At 39.4% G+C, this 16315-nt stretch overlaps 1 protein-coding gene across 1 annotated transcript in view; it reads right to left on the bottom strand.

Moving 5' to 3' along the window:
• Nucleotides 1-16315, bottom strand: part of thsd7ab (thrombospondin, type I, domain containing 7Ab) — a 671822-nt gene that overhangs the window by 439370 nt on the left and 216137 nt on the right. Inside the window, exon 2 of the mRNA XM_061956418.2 lies at nt 14894-15713. Coding sequence (XP_061812402.2) covers nt 14894-15713 — 820 coding nt within the window. The remainder of the gene's footprint in view (nt 1-14893; nt 15714-16315) is intronic.

Below are 16315 nucleotides of genomic sequence, written 5' to 3'. Positions count from 1 at the left end.
ATGAAACTGCCTAACAATAAACCCACATAAGAAACCAAGAACTCGCCCTTTATCATTCTACAGTTATAAGGTGATTGGGCAGGCACGCTGTTTATATTCTGGGAAAGCGGACGTGAAAACAGGCTGTTGACACGTCACTCAGGTCCGCATGGAGCTGGAGGGGGCGTGGCCTCCAGCTCTGCCTGAATTTCGGGAGATTTTCGGGAGAAAATTTGTCCCGGGAGGTTTTCGGGAGAGGCGCTGAATTTCGTGAGTCTCCCGGAAAATCCGGGAGGGTTGGCAAGTATGCTACAATTACCAGGAGTCTTCTTCCTTCTTTAAGGTGTAACTGCAAAATGCATCTTCTATATATAACAGGTGTGCTCTGCTGTTTTCAGGAATCTCCTGCAAAACCTAGAGATGTCCGATAATGGCTTTTTTGCCGATATCAGATATTCCGATATTGTCCAACTCTTAACTTCCGATTCCGATATCAACCGATACATACAGTTGTGGAATTAACACATTATTATGCCTAATTTTGTTGTGATGCCCCGCTGGATGCATTAAACAATGTAACAAGGTTTTCCAAAATAAATCAACTCAAGTTATGGGAAAAAAATGCCAAAATGGCACTACCATATTTATTATTGAAGTCACAAAGTGCATTATTGTTTTTAACATACCTCCAAACAGCAGCTTGGAATTTGGGACATGCTCTCCCTGAGAGAGCATGAGGAGGTTGAGGTGGGCGGGGGGTATATATTGTAGCGTCCCGGAAGACTTAGTGCTGCAAGGGGTTCTGGGTATTTGTTCTGATGTGTTTCTGTTGTGTTACGGTGCGGATCTTCTCCAAAAATATGTTTTTCATTCGTGTTTGGTGTGGGTTCACAGTGTGGTGCATATTTGTAACAGTGTTAAAGTTGTTTATACGGCCACCCTCAGTGTGACCTGTATGGCTGTTGACCAAGTATGAATTGCATTCACTTGTGTGTGTGAAAAGCCGTAGATATTATGTGATTGGGCCGGCACGCAAAGGCAGTGCGTTTAAGGTTTATTGGCGCTCTGTACTTCTCCCTACGTCCGTGTACACGGCAGCGTTTTAAAAAGTCCGAAACCGATACCGATAATTTTGAAACCGATAATTTCCGATATTACATTTTAAAGCATTTATCTGCCGATAATATCGGCAGTCCGATATTATCGGACATCGCTAGCAAAAACGTCAAAGTAAAAGATCCTCGATTACAGGAACACTATGGTACTTCAGAACCAGGTGCATTCCTCTGTTTTTAGGGACATCCTTTAGGTCAAATATCCGCCACATTAGAAAAGTGCACTGTTGTTTTAAGAAATCTGCTATACTTTTAGGAATTGGCTGATCTGATCTGCGGCACCGTGAGACGTATGTGGACGTCCTCCAGGTGGGACATGATGAGAACACGCTCTCCTCAAACAAAAGGAAGGAAGCCAAAAAAAAGCTCAGACACCACCAGCGACTTTGCTCCACTTTTTGCTAAAGTTGGTAAAAAAAAACAAGGATGAATATTTCAGACGGTGAAATAAACAAGGCGAGATGAATATTAATGGACCTGAGGGCTGCGCCAGTTGTTCTGCTGGTTCCTCTGAAAGATCTGATGGGCGTCGCCAGCGAGCCGACAAAACTTTAATGAACACGTTTAGTGCATTATACATCAAATCATCCACCGGCGGGGGACGCGCGAACGGAGGCTGGCTCACATGCTTTTCTTGGAGATTAAAGTGAGAGCCAAAAACTTGTTCTGGAGAAATGGAGTGACAGTGGAAGTTCTGCCAGTCGAAAAAAACGGAGCATGAAACGGCAACGGTCCTTTATAATCAACTTGGTTTATGTCAATGACGTGCATTTCTTCTAAATATTGGTGTAATGCTACACCAAGATCAGGGTTGGGTACAGGCAAGGGCTTCACTGTTGTGTTAACAACTTCAATGATTTTAAAAATGAAACAGAAAACTGCGAGTAGGTCTTCCCAATCAGGAGACTTGAACGAGAAAAAGAGTTTAAGCCTTGGCTTCTCCTTGGAACTTTCGCTGGTCATCAATCAATGTTTATTTAAAGCCCTACTGAAATGCGATTTTCTTATTTAAACGGGGATAGCAGGTCCATTCTATGTGTCATACTTGATCATTTCGCGATATTGCCATATTTTTGCTGAAAGGATTTAGTAGAGAACATCGACGATAAAGTTTGCAACTTTTGGTCGCTGATAAAAAAAGCCTTGCCTCTACCGGAAGTAGCAGACGATATGCGCGTGACGTCACAGGTTGTGGAGCTCCTCACATCTGCACATTGTTTACAATCATGGCCACCAGCAGCGAGAGCGATTTGGATCGAGAAAGCAACGATTTCCCCATTAATTTGAGCGAGGATGAAAGATTCGTGGATGAGGAAAGTGAGAGTGAAGGACTAGAGGGCAGTGGGAGCGATTCAGATAGGGAAGATGCTGTGAGAGGCGGGTGGGACCTGATATTCAGCTGGGAATGACTAAAACAGTAAATAAACACAAGACATATATATATATACTCTATTAGCCACAACACAACCAGGCTTATATTTAATATGCCACAAATTAATCCCGCATAACAAACACCTCCCCCCTCCCGTCCATATAACCCGCCAATACAACTCAAACACCTGCACAACACACTCAATCCCACAGCCCAAAGTACCGTTCACCTCCCCAAAGTTCATACAGCACATATATTTCCCCAAAGTCCCCAAAGTTACGTACGTGACATGCACATAGCGGCAACCACGTACAGGCAAGCGATCAAATGTTTGGAAGCCGCAGCTGCATGCGTACTCACGGTACCGCGTCTGCGCATCCAACTCAAAGTCCTCCTGGTAAGAGTCTCTGTTGTCCCAGTTCTCCACAGGCCAATGGTAAAGCTTGACTGTCATCTTCCGGGAATGTAAACAATGAAACACCGGCTGTGTTTGTGTTGCTGCAGCCGCCCGCAATACACCGCTTCCCACCTACAGCTTTCTTCTTTGCTGTCTCCATTGTTCATTGAACAAATTGCAAAAGATTCACCAACACAGATGTCCAGAATACTGTGGAATTTTGCGATGAAAACAGACGACTTAATAGCTGGCCACCATGCTGTCCCAAAATGTCCTCTACAATCCGTGACGTCACGTGCGGGCGTCATCATACCGAGACGTTTTCAGCAGGATATTTTGAGCAAAATTTAAAATTGCACTTTAGTAAGCTAACCCGGCCGTATTGGCATGTGTTGCAATGTTAAGATTTCATCATTGATGTATAAACTATCAGACTGCGTGGTCGGTAGTAGTGGGTTTCAGTAGGCCTTTAAATAGCCCTAAATCACAAGTGTCTCAGAGTGCTGCACAAGCCACAGCGACATCCTCGGTTCAGATCCAACATCAGGGCAAGGAACAACTCAAACCAGTGGGATGACAATGAAACCTTGGAGAGGGCCGCATATGTGGGTGACCCTGGGTGACCCTTCCCCCTATAGGGCGACCGGTGCAATGGACGTCGGGTGGATCTAGCATTATATTGTGAAAGTCCAGTCCATAGTGGAGCTAACATAATAGTGAAAGTCCAGTCCATAGTGGATCTAACATAATAGTGTGAGAGTCCAGTCCATAGTGGATCTAACATAATAGTGAGAGTCCAGTCCATAGTGGATCTAACATAATAGTGTGAGAGTCCAGTCCATAGTGGATCTAACATAATAGTGAGAGTCCAGTCCATAGTGGATCTAACATAATAGTGTGAGAGTCCAGTCCATAGTGGATCTAACATAATAGTGAGAGTCCAGTCCATAGTGGATCTAACATAATAGTGTGAGAGTCCAGTCCATAGTGGATCTAACATAATAGTGAGAGTCCAGTCCATGGTGGATCTAACATAATAGTGTGAGAGTCCAGTCCATAGTGGATCTAACATAATAGTGTGAGAGTCCAGTCCATAGTGCTGCTTTGTTTTTTTGTTTTTTTAAACTACATCACCAAGGAACTGAGAGCGGAAGTTCGTTATAGAGACTGACAAAAGGAAATTTGGAACTCTAAAAATTGTATTTTTTTACTGGAAGAACGTCACTGCTCGTCGTCGAGTTGCTTCTCCTGACGTCGACGTCCGAAAAACATATTTTGTTCAAAATACGACAAACGGATGTGCAATGCATTAGCGGACATGAGGCTAGATTAGTACGAACATGTCGGTTAAAAACTTTGTGGCCAGAACATACTCTGGTTAAGACATCCTTCATGGATCTAAACTTTACCGCTGCGGGTAGTTTTTTCTACATTTGTATTTAATAAGATGTAGGTGTATTTATTTCAGTATAAAAGTGTAACAAGTTCTTTGCTTCGGTCATGAAATGATAATTGTGTGCCAGGGCATACATACATTATTTATTTAACGCTTAAATATGTAGTCTACATCAACTTCAGATCTATCCCTCAATTCCAAGTTGTTATTTTTTTGGTTGCTTGTTTTCTGCCCTTTTTGTCAATGAAAACTATGTTTTTTATGGCAAACACAAAATATGCAAAATCTTCTGCAAAAAATATTTTTCAAAGTGGAATATTTGATGTGAAGTAATCGGAGCCTTGGATAGGTCAATAATTCATAAAAAACATTGATTTTGATTCAATATTATGTTTTGAGCAATGACAGTTTGAAAGAAAAAAACAGCTTTGTTTTATTAGTCAACATTGCAACTTTTTCTAAATTACATTTAACCTGTAAGATTTTTTATTTGACTTTTGTTATGTTTTTGTTTATTATAATAATATTTTTAGAATGTGCAGTGGGCCTTTAAAACACTAGCTGTGGGCCACACTTTTGACAACCCTGCTATAGATAATAAACACTTTAATGTGCGAGGAGTGTTCAAAAGGAGTCTCTAGGAGAAGACTCCTTTTGAACACTCCTCGCACATTAACACTTCAAAAGGCACATATTTGTCCCGTTTGTTGAGCTGCAAAGTATGTTTTTGGGGCGGAGGAGTCTGGTCGGGTGCTGGTTAGCTTGAACTCCATCCTCGAACAATGTCGATCCAGCGGGGGATAAAAGTGAAGTTTCCATGGACTCACAAAGACTAAAACAAGTCATTTACTGGAGTCATGGCACAGGATGAAGTTAAAAAGGTTGACATTACAATCACCTTAGTGTTTACCATTAAGTATTTCTTTTGACTGCCCTTCGCGGTAAACTGAGTGTAAACTGAGGCAGTATTTGTCATTGATAAACCTTTTCGGCGAATCAAAATTCAAGAAATTGTATGAGAAAGTTCATTACTTTGAAGACGACCAATAAAAACGCGGAGTATGCAGGGTCGGTAAAACTTTTTTTTTTTTAAATCCGCGTTGGACTTCCAAAAATGCACGTCCTTTCTGATTTCAATGCGTAAAAACACATAAAATGTGCGTTAACGCCAACAGTGTACCTACAAATTTTTGTCGACATTATTTTGAGACTAAATAACCACTGATGTTATGATAATACATGATATTTCTCCTATATTTACAACATTACAATTACATTATTTCAATATCAACATTAATTAACGCTAGTCGTGCATAAGTTTATCGACGTGTGGTTCAATCACAGTTTTTCAATCATTTTAATTTTAATAAAGCAATACTGACCGTCGGGAGTTTTACAGCAGTTATCATTAAACACTGTTTATATGCATGTAGTACAAACGCCCACAGCCGCATTATTTCAACAACATTACAACAACAATATATCAATATTATTTCGAAACCAAATTAATCAATGATGTAATGGTACTTAATACAAATGCAAGTACACCCTTTCAATTTAATAAACTTCTATTTCTCTTATATTTCTATATTGTTATTGGAATGTCAACTTTTAAGACCTAAGCTAAATAAAAGTAAATACAAATGAAATAATCTATGTCACGTTATTATTATCGCGTTAGTTAAATGTGCTAAAAAAGTACTTATAAAATCTTTGTATTTTTTGGAAAATAAATAAATAGGCACACAATGTATTGGCAGAAGAAATATAAAATATTATTCTGGCTTATTTTTATTTGTGCGTGTGTTTGTTTATGCTCATCTTCATCCATCCAATTTCTAAACATAAAAAAAAAAAAAAAAAAAAAAAAAAAAAATTGCAAAATGGGGAATCAATTACTTCCGGTTCATGTGACATCACGCAAGTTCACTTCCTGTTGAACATACCATACCTCTCCCACTGTTTATGCGATACCATTGTGCTTAAATTGACGACTTTGTGCAGAGACCGCAGAGCCTTTATGCTCAATGTGAATACTGTATCTATTGTTTAGACAGTAATGAGTCCTGAGTTCAATCCCGGGCTCGGGATCTTTCTGTGTGGAGTTGGCATGTTCTCGTCGTGACTGCGTGGGTTCCCTCCGGGTATTCCGGCTTCCTCCCACCTCCAAAGACATGCACCTGGGGATAGGTTGATTGGCAACACTAAATTGGCCCAAGTGTGTGAATGTGAGTGTGAATGTTGTTTGTCTATCTGTGTTGGCCCTGTGATGAGGTGGCGACTTGTCCAGGGTGTACCCCGCCTTCCGCCCGATTGTAGCTGAGATAGGCTCCAGCACCCCCCGCGACTTCAAAAGGGACAAGCGGTAGAAAATGGATGGATGGATGGAGTTCATACAAGTTTAGATTGGGGTATGATGTTTTTATTAATGGAGAAAAACGTTAATGACTCTTGTTTTCATCTTAGCTAATGCTCGTTGGTCCATCATTTGATCAAAGTGTGGTTTTCAATCACTTTTTTTTGGATCATTTTAATTTAATACGGGAGCTTTACAGCGGTTGTCATTATGACCCCATCCATCCATCCATCCATCTTCTTTCGCTTATCCGAGGTCGGGTCGCGGGGGCAGCAGCCTAAGCAGGGAAGCCCAGACTTTCATCTCCCCAGCCACTTCGTCCAGCTCCTTCCTATTGCTAATGACAATGAAGGATTTTTAATCACTGCTATGTTGAAATTGTTACTAATATTAATACTGTTGATAATATTAATTTTTGTTTCACTACTTTTAGATTGTCCTGTGTCATGTTTGTGTCTCCTCTCAATTGCTCTGTTTATTGCTATTCTGAATGTTGCTGGGTCGGGTTTGGTTTTGGAATTGGATTGTTTTGTTGGAAAACCAAATCCGACCCAGCAACATTCTATCTATATATTATATATATATATATATATATATATATATATATATATATACATACATATATATATATATATATATACACACACACATATACATACTTACACACATATACATACATATACACACACACACACACACACACACACACATATATATATATATATATATATATATATATATATGGTGCAACGGATTATAGGGTGCATCAACGGAATCATATATTTTTTTTTTTTCTAAATTGAAAACACTTCAAAGACATGCACCTGGGGATAGGTTGATTGGCAACACTAAATTGGCCCTAGTGTGTGAATGTGAGTGTGAATGTTGTCTGTCTATCTGTGTTGGCCCTGGGATGAGGTGGCGACTTGTCCAGGATGTACCCTGCCTTCCACCCAAATGCAGCTGAGATAGGCTCCAGCACCCCCCGTGACCCCGAAAGGGACAAGCGGTAGAACATGGATGGATGGATGAAAACACTTCCTTGTGGTCTACATAACATGTAATGGTGGTTCTTTGGTCAAAATGTTGCATAGATGATGTTTTACAGATCATCTTCAAGCCGCTTTCTGACAGTCGCTTCCGAATGCGCAGTTTTGTGGGCGGTTTTATTTCCGTGTAGCGTGCAAGGACGGGTGTGGAAAAAGTGTCAAAAGATGGAGCTAATTGTTTTAATGGAATTCAGACTTAGTTGAATCAATACCGGAGCTGCATCTCCTCATCAGCAAACAACAACGCGGGAAATGTGTCCCGTGAAAAACCGTCCAACCGGAACTCTCTGATAACTAAAGTTCCTTGGGTGAATAATGTAAACTCACTACACCGGTATGTTTTAGCGCTTTCATGGCGAGTTTACTGACAGATATAAGTAAGAACTTTACACTACTTTATATTAGAAATGGCAACAGCGGAGGATGAATGTCCCATAACAAGATAGAGAAAAAAAATAAGGTTATCGATGGACAACAAAGGCTGATGCGCGCAATTTTTCAGGATTTATGCAGATCCCAAATACAGATCAGCAGGTACCAGAAGGTAAGAAAAGTTACTTTTGCATAATATTGCGAAGCAAAATGCCAGATAATATGCCTTACCTTATACACACACCATAATAATACTCGTATGTTGAAGCACATCAAGTGGCGCGGCTTCATAGCTTACCAAAGTTGTACTAAAACATTTTGACAGATTTTTTAAGCGCCTGTTCTATATTTTCAATGGAACATATAAAATGTTGGTGTTGTTTACTTGAGTCATATTGCCATCATCGTGCAGTCTACACGTATCTCTTATGTTTGACTGCCATCTACTGGTCACACTTATTACACCATGTACCAAATAAAATTGATTCGAGGTCGGTAAGTAAAACCAGAATTATTTCGTACATTAGGCGCACTGTCAAATTTTGAGAAAAAAAAAAAGATTTTAAGTGCGCCTTATAGTCCGGAAAATACAGTACATTCCTACATAAAATAGCTAAACAGCTCTAATACATTTCTATACTACTTAAAAGAAAACTGGTTTTGTTTGATAAAATTCTACACAAACATTTAATAAAGTCAAATGCAAATAAGGCAAAAAGAGAAGTATCCCACACTTCTCTTTTCTAAAGTAAATGTGTACTGCAGGTATGATTATCTCCATCAACAATATGATTTGCCTGAGTGTCTGGACAAGAAAGATTCAATAAAAAAAATTTAAAAAAAAAAAAAAAAAAAATTCAAATGGGTTTTTATATTTTGTAAGAATTGTTACAAATAAGAATAGCAATTAATTAGACTTTTTGGGATAGCTCTCTTTTTCATATTTTTATGACTGTGATTTTAACAGCCTCCCTCATCACACATGAATGCTCTCATGCTGCTAATTTTTCACCCCCTTCCCCTTTGGCTGTTTGAACGCTCATGTTTCATCTTGAAGGCTTAATGTACCACAAAAGAAATGCTTCACTTCAGCGTGTTGGACGACAATAACCAGCAAGTCCTTGCAGAGCTGCAGAACTATTTGCACACAACAACTTGGATGATGACAAAGCTGTGGCGTGTCTGCGGGGGAATTTTTCTTCACGTTTCCATATGAGTTGGGAAATTGTGTTAAATGTAAATATAAACGGAATACAATGATTTGCAAATCCTTTTCAACCCATATTCAATTGAATGCACTACAAAGACAAGATATTTAAAGTTCAAACTCATAAACTTTATTTTTTTTTGCAAATAATAATTAACTTAGAATTTCATGGCTGCAACACGTGCCAAAGTAGTTGGGAAAGGGCATGTTCACCACTGTGTTACATGGCCTTTCCTTTTAACAACACTCAGTAAACGTTTGGGAACTGAGGAGACACATTTTTTAAGCTTCTCAGGTGGAATTCTTTCCCATTGTTGCTTGATGTACAGCTTAAGTTGTTCAACAGTCCGGGGGTCTTCGTTGTGGTATTTTAGGCTTCATAATGCGCCACACATTTTCAATGGGAGACAGGTCTGGACTACAGGCAGGCCAGCCTAGTATCCGCACTCTTTTACTATGAAGCCACGTTGATGTAATACGTGGCTTGGCATTGTCTTGCTGAAATAAGCAGGGGCGTCCATGGTAACGTTGCTTGGATGGCAACATATGTTGCTCCAAAACCTGTATGTACCTTTCAGCATTAATGTTGCCTTCACAGATGTGTAAGTTACCCATGTCTTGGGCACTAATACACCCCCATACCATCACACATGCTGGCTTTTCAACTTTGCGCCTATAACAATCCGGATGGTTCTTTTCCTCTTTGGTCCGGAGGACACGACGTCCACAGTTTCCAAAAACAATTTGAAATGTGGACTCGTCAGACCACAGAACACTTTTCCACTTTGTATCAGTCCATCTTAGATGAGCTCAGGCCCAGCGAAGCCGACGGCGTTTCTGGGTGTTGTTGATAAACGGTTTTCGCCTTGCATAGGAGAGTTTTAACTTGCACTTACAGATGTAGCGACCAACTGTAGTTACTGACAGTGGGTTTCTGAAGTGTTCCTGAGCCCATGTGGTGATATCCTTTACACACTGATGTCGCTTGTTGATGCAGTACAGCCTGAGGGATCGAAGGTCACGGGCTTAGCTGCTTACGTGCAGTGATTTCTCCAGATTCTCTGAACCGTAGATGATGAAATCCCTAAATTCCTTGCAATAGCTGGTTGAGAAAGGTTTTTCTTAAACTGTTCAATAATTTGCTCACACATTTGTTGACAAAGTGGTGACCCTCGCCCCATCCTTGTTTGTGAAAGACTGAGCATTTCATGGAATCTACTTTTATACCCAATCATGGCACCCACCTGTTCCCAATTTGCCTGTTCACCTGTGGGATGTTCCAAATAAGTGTTTGATGAGCATTCCTCAACTTTATCAGTATTTATTGCCACCTTTCCCAACTTCTTTGTCACGTGTTGCTGGCATCAAATTCTAAAGTTAATGATTATTTGAAAAAAAAAAAAAAAAGTTTATCAGTTTGAACGTCAAATATGTTGTCTTTGTAGCATATTCAATTGAATATGGGTTGAAAATGATTTGCAAATCATTGTATTCCATTTATATTCACATCTAACACAATTTCCCAACTCATATGGAAACGGGGTTTGTACCTGATTTAGTTACTCCGCAACAAACTCTTCCAATCATGCCTTTATGGAGCTAGCTTTGTGCAATAGGAAGAGAAACAGGGTATTCCCTAAAGTGTTCCCTCAAAGGTGGACGCATACAATTGTTCAAATGTCTTACTAAAGATGAAACATGAAAGCGTTAGTGACCATTTAAGACAACCTCAAACTGATTCTTTCATTGATTGTTTATGTCTCAATACTTCTGTGCATACCATCTTTATTGGCCCTCGGCATATTTATTTGATCTTGAACCCTGACAGAAAACTTTAGGCCAATTTATTCAAAGAAAACAAATAATCCAAGCTATTGAACAGCTTATACAGAATACTGCTGCTTGAGTGCTGACTAGAACCAGGATAAAACATATCTTTTTTAGATATAGTATTAAGATTAAGGGTCAAATCAACTTTAAGAATTTAATTAAATCCTTCATTGATTCAAAATTGTGACCCACTACTGTCATATTATTTGATATTTAAATCGACGAGAACTCTAGGCACATCTATGCGCCAAAAAAATCCTCTGAACTGATGCTGCTGCACGAGTGCTGACTAGAAGAAGAAGGGAAAAAAAGCATAAGTGTCCAAAATATCTTGTTAAAATGAAGAATTAAGATAAACGGAAAACTAAGGACTCTAATCCAAAATAGAATCAAATCAAAGTGAATATTTAGTTGATTAGAAACTAACTACTTTTGTCTATAACAGTGGCTACTTTCAGCCCAAAACTTTTCTGTTTTTATTAGTCCTCAGCATATTGTTTGTTCTTGAAATTGACGAGAACTCTAGGCACATTTATGCACCAAAAAAATCATCTGAACTCATGCTGCTGCTCGAGTCCTGACTAGAACAAGAAGAAAAAAGCATATAACTGTCCAAAATATATTGTTAAAATGAAGAATTAAGATTAAGGGAAAACTAAGGACTCTAATCTAAATTATAATCAAAATAAAGTGAATATTTTGTTGATTAGAAACTGTGTCCAACTACTTTCGTCTATAACACTGGCTACTTTCAGCCCAAAACATGTCTGTTTTTTTATTAGCCCTCAGCATATTGTTTGTTCTTGAAATTGACGACAACTCTAGGCACATTTATGCACCAAAGAAAATCCTCTGAACTCATGCTGCTGCTCGAGTGCTGACTAGAACAAAAAGGGGGGGGGAAAAGCATATAACTGTCCAAAATATCTTGTTAAAATGAAGAATTAAGATAAACGAAAAACTAAGGACTCTAATCCAAATTAGAATCAAAATAAAGTGAATATTTTGTTGATTAGAAACTGTGTCCAACTACTTTCGTCTATAACACTGGCTACTTTCAGCCCAAAACATTTTTGTTTTTTATTAGTCCTCAGCATATTGTTAGTTCTTGAAATTGACGACAACTCTAGGCACATTTATGCACCAAAAAAACAACCTATGAACTCATGCTGCTGCTCGAGTCCTGACTAGACCAAGAAGAAGAAAAAAAGCATATAACTGTCCAAAATATCTTGTTAAAATGAAGAATTAAGATTAAGGGAAAACTAAGGACTCTAATCCAAATTAGAATCAAATCAAAGTGAATATTTAGTTGATTAGAAACTGTGTCCAACTACTTTCATCTATAATAGTGGCTACCTTCGGCCCAAAACGTTTCTGTTTTTTTTATTAACCCTCAGCATTTGTTTGTTCTTAAAATTGATGAGAACTCTAGGCACATTTATGCACCAAAACAAATCCTCTCAACTCATGCTGCTGCTCGAGTCCTGACTAGAACAAGAAGAAAAGAAGCATATAAATGTACAAAATGTATTGCTAAAATGAAGGATTAAGATTAAGGGAAAACTAAGGACTCTAATCCAAATTAGAATCAAATCAAAGTGAATATTTAGTTGATTAGAAAATGTGTCCAACTACTTTCATCTATAATAGTGGCTACCTTCGGCCCAAAATGTTTCTGTTTTTTTTATTAGCCCTCAGCATATTGTTTGTTCTTGAAATTGATGTGAACTCTGGGCACATTTTTGCACCAAAACAAATCCTCTGGACTCATGCTGTTGCTCGAGTGCTGACTAGAACAAGAAGAAGAAAAAAAGCATATAAATGTCCAAAATATCTTGTTAAAATAAAAAATTAAGATTAAGGGAAAACTAAGGACTCTGCTCCAAATTAGAATCAAATCAAAGTGAATATTTAGTTGATTAGAAACCGTGTCCAACTGCTTTCATCTATAATAGTGGCTACTTTCGGCCCAAAACTTTTCTGTTTTTTATTAGCCCTCAGCATATTGTTTGTTTTTGAAATTGACGAGAACTCTAGGCACATTTATGCACCAAAAAAATCATCAGAACTCATGCTGCTGCTCGAGTCCTGACTAGAACAAGAAGAAAAAAGCATATAAATGTCCAAAATATCTTGTTAAAATGAAGAATTAAGATTAAGGGAAAACTAAGGACTCTGATCCAAATTAGAATAAAATCAAAGTGAAAATTTAGTTGATTAGAAAATATGTCCAACGACTTTCATCTATAATAGTGGCTACCTTCGGCCCAAAACGTTTCTTCTTTTTTTTTTTAATTAGTCTTCAACAGTGGCTACTTTCGGACAAATAAGTTTGTTTTTTATTAGCCCTCAGCATATTGTTTGTTCTTGAAATTGACGATAACTCTAGGCACATTTATTCACCAAAAAAATCATCTGAACTCATGCTGCTGCTCGAGTGCTGTCTAGAACAAGAAGGGGAGGGGGGACCATATAACTGTCCAAAATATCTTGTTAAAATGAAGGATTAAGATTAAGGGAAAACTAAGGACTCTAATCCAAATTAGAATCAAATCAAAGTGAATATTTAGTTGATTAGAAACTGTGTCCAATTACTTTCGTCTATAAGAGTGGCTACTTTTGGCCCAAAACCTGTTTGTTATAAGCCCTCAGCATATTGTTTGTTCTTGAAATTGACGACAACTCTAGGCACATTTATGCACCAAAAAAAATCCTTTGAACTGATGCTGCTGCTCGAGTCCTGACTAGAACAAGAAGAAAAGAAGCATATAACTGTCCAAAATATCTTGTTAAAATGAAGGATTAAGATGAAGGGAAAACTAAGGACTATAATCCAAATTAGAATCAAATCAAAGTGAATATTTAGTTGATTAGAAACTGTGTCCAACTACTTTCATCTATAACAGTGGCTACTTTCAGCCCAAAACCTCTCTGTTTTTTTATTAGCCCTCAGCATATTGTTTGATCTTGAAATCGACAAAAGTCGATTGTTTGTTCTTCAAACCTGAGAGAGAACTTTAGACCAATATATGCACAACAAATCTTCTGAGCTGATGATGCTGCCCGATGGCTGACTACAACTAAGAGAAAAAAAACAATACAATTGTCCAAAATGTCTCCTTAAGGAGGAATAATTAAGATTCAGGGATGCCTAAGGACACTAACCCAAACTCAAACTTTGTTGATTAGAGGCTGCGTCCCACTACTTTTGTCCATAGCGGGGGTGAATATTTCTGGCGCGCAGCTTTAATTCTTTATTGACAGACAACTTCATGCCAATTTATGAAAAAATAAAATTAAAAAAAACATTCTAACTGGTGCTAATGAATGCTGCTGCTCGAGTACTGACTAGAACTACGGAAAAGAAGTATGCACTTATCCAAAATGTCTTGTTAAGATGAAAAATTGGGATTCAGGGAAATCTAAGGAATCAAAATTAGAATTGATTATTTCACTGATTAGAAACTGTGTCCCACTGCTTTTGTCTCCAACAGAAGTCACCATTTTCGGGCCGCATCTTTTGTTTCTTATTGGCCCTTGGCATATTGTAAAAATAACACAAATTGATTATTAACAAGATATTATATTAGATATTACACTAACATGCTTTATAAGTTATAACACAATGCTAAAATAGCTTAGCGAGCATATATCGACCGACACTGGATGGGTTTTTAACATTTTTAACGTATAAAATGCGGTAGTGTCGCGTCTCCTGTATTTATAGTTGTTTTGTAATCGGCCCTCGCTGAAAAACCTGTGTACACTCTTGGTCTACACTACAGCAAATAAGGTTATAAAAGGTTCAAAGAGGTACCTGCGTCCCACAGAGCTGCTGTTTCTGTGAATGCAGGTGACGTCTCGGGTCTGGTAGCCCACCTGGATGTCCCAGAAAGAACTCTCTTGCCGGTTTAGGCGGTTCCTGGTCCGTTTCTTTTGGATAAGCTCCCTTGTCTCCGGATCTTTGTCCCCTCCCTGACCTTTACCCTTCCTGCGCTTGGCCTGGCGCACCGTCCGGGTCTGTGGCAAGATGCAGGGGTTCCAGGGCCCGACCCTGAGGCTGTACATGCCCTCTGGGCCGGTGCAAGGTCCTGGTTTACATGACTGGAACTCAGTGAGGTTGGGGCAGATGGCTCCTCCATAAAGAGGAGGAACCAAGATGCTCCTGACCCGGTTCCGGAGGCCGATTCCACAGGTTTTAGAGCAAGAGGTCCACGGAGAATATTCAGAAACCACACACTCCTGAGGACAGGGGATCAAGCAGGCCTGCTCCAGGCGGGGCTGAGGCTCAAAGTACTCACAGATCGCGTCCTCGGCTGGAGATCCATCTGACTTGAGTATGCAGCCCACCTCCCGGGTCTGGATGCCCTCTTTGCCTCCGCTACAGGTGAAAAGGCGCGGGGCATCCAAGGCCCTGGCGGACACCAACAAGCACTCGTTCCAGGGTCCCAGCCGCCAGTCATAAAGGTCCTTGTGCCAGTCGCACACGCGGAAGCAGTTTCTCTGGTTGGACGGACGCTGGGCCTGGTCGCAGTTGGTGTGAAGCGTGGTCCAGCCGTCCACGTGGGCGCACCACACCGCCCGGCTCTGGCTGCCACCAGGGCCGCAGTCGCTGCCCATGCACCTCCCCCAAGGCCCTGCAGAGAAACAATTACAACATCAGCGTTGTCCAAAATTCCACACACATACTGTAGCGATACTTTGTAGTGGAACGGTACATCTCAGTGCGGTACAAAAGGCGTATGGGGGGCACTAACCAAGAAAGGCAACAGATCAAACATGATAGTAAATCTACCAGAGCGCCGACCATCGCTATCAGCTATACTCAAAGTCAAATCAAAGCTGTCTTAACAGGAACTAACTACACCTTGCATCTTCGTGAGACAAATATTAAAGGTGTTACTGAGGAAGACATAGCATGCTAAGACGGATACCAGCCGCTGACTAATATGAAGCAAAGAGGAGACAGCAGGAGCACAGGCATAATGTGATGTTTTACTTTAACACTAAAATAAACAACAATCGAGGCAGCAAATCAAACAAGCACTTTAACAATGTTAAAACTCTCTCGTTGACTAGAGGTCTCCAAAACATGTTCATATTCAAGATCCTGCATACTTTTATTTTTGAAAGTGTTTTTATCAATTATTTAGGATGTGATCTTCTTTCGTTACATAATGAGGGCATTTATTTTCTATTTTTTTTAACAGAAAAAAACTATTGATGTTCAGCATCAATA

Source organism: Nerophis lumbriciformis, linkage group LG04 (genome assembly GCF_033978685.3).
Source record: "Nerophis lumbriciformis linkage group LG04, RoL_Nlum_v2.1, whole genome shotgun sequence".
In the NCBI taxonomy this organism is placed as follows: Eukaryota; Metazoa; Chordata; class Actinopteri; order Syngnathiformes; family Syngnathidae; genus Nerophis; species Nerophis lumbriciformis.
This window is presented reverse-complemented; position numbering and strand designations above follow the sequence as displayed.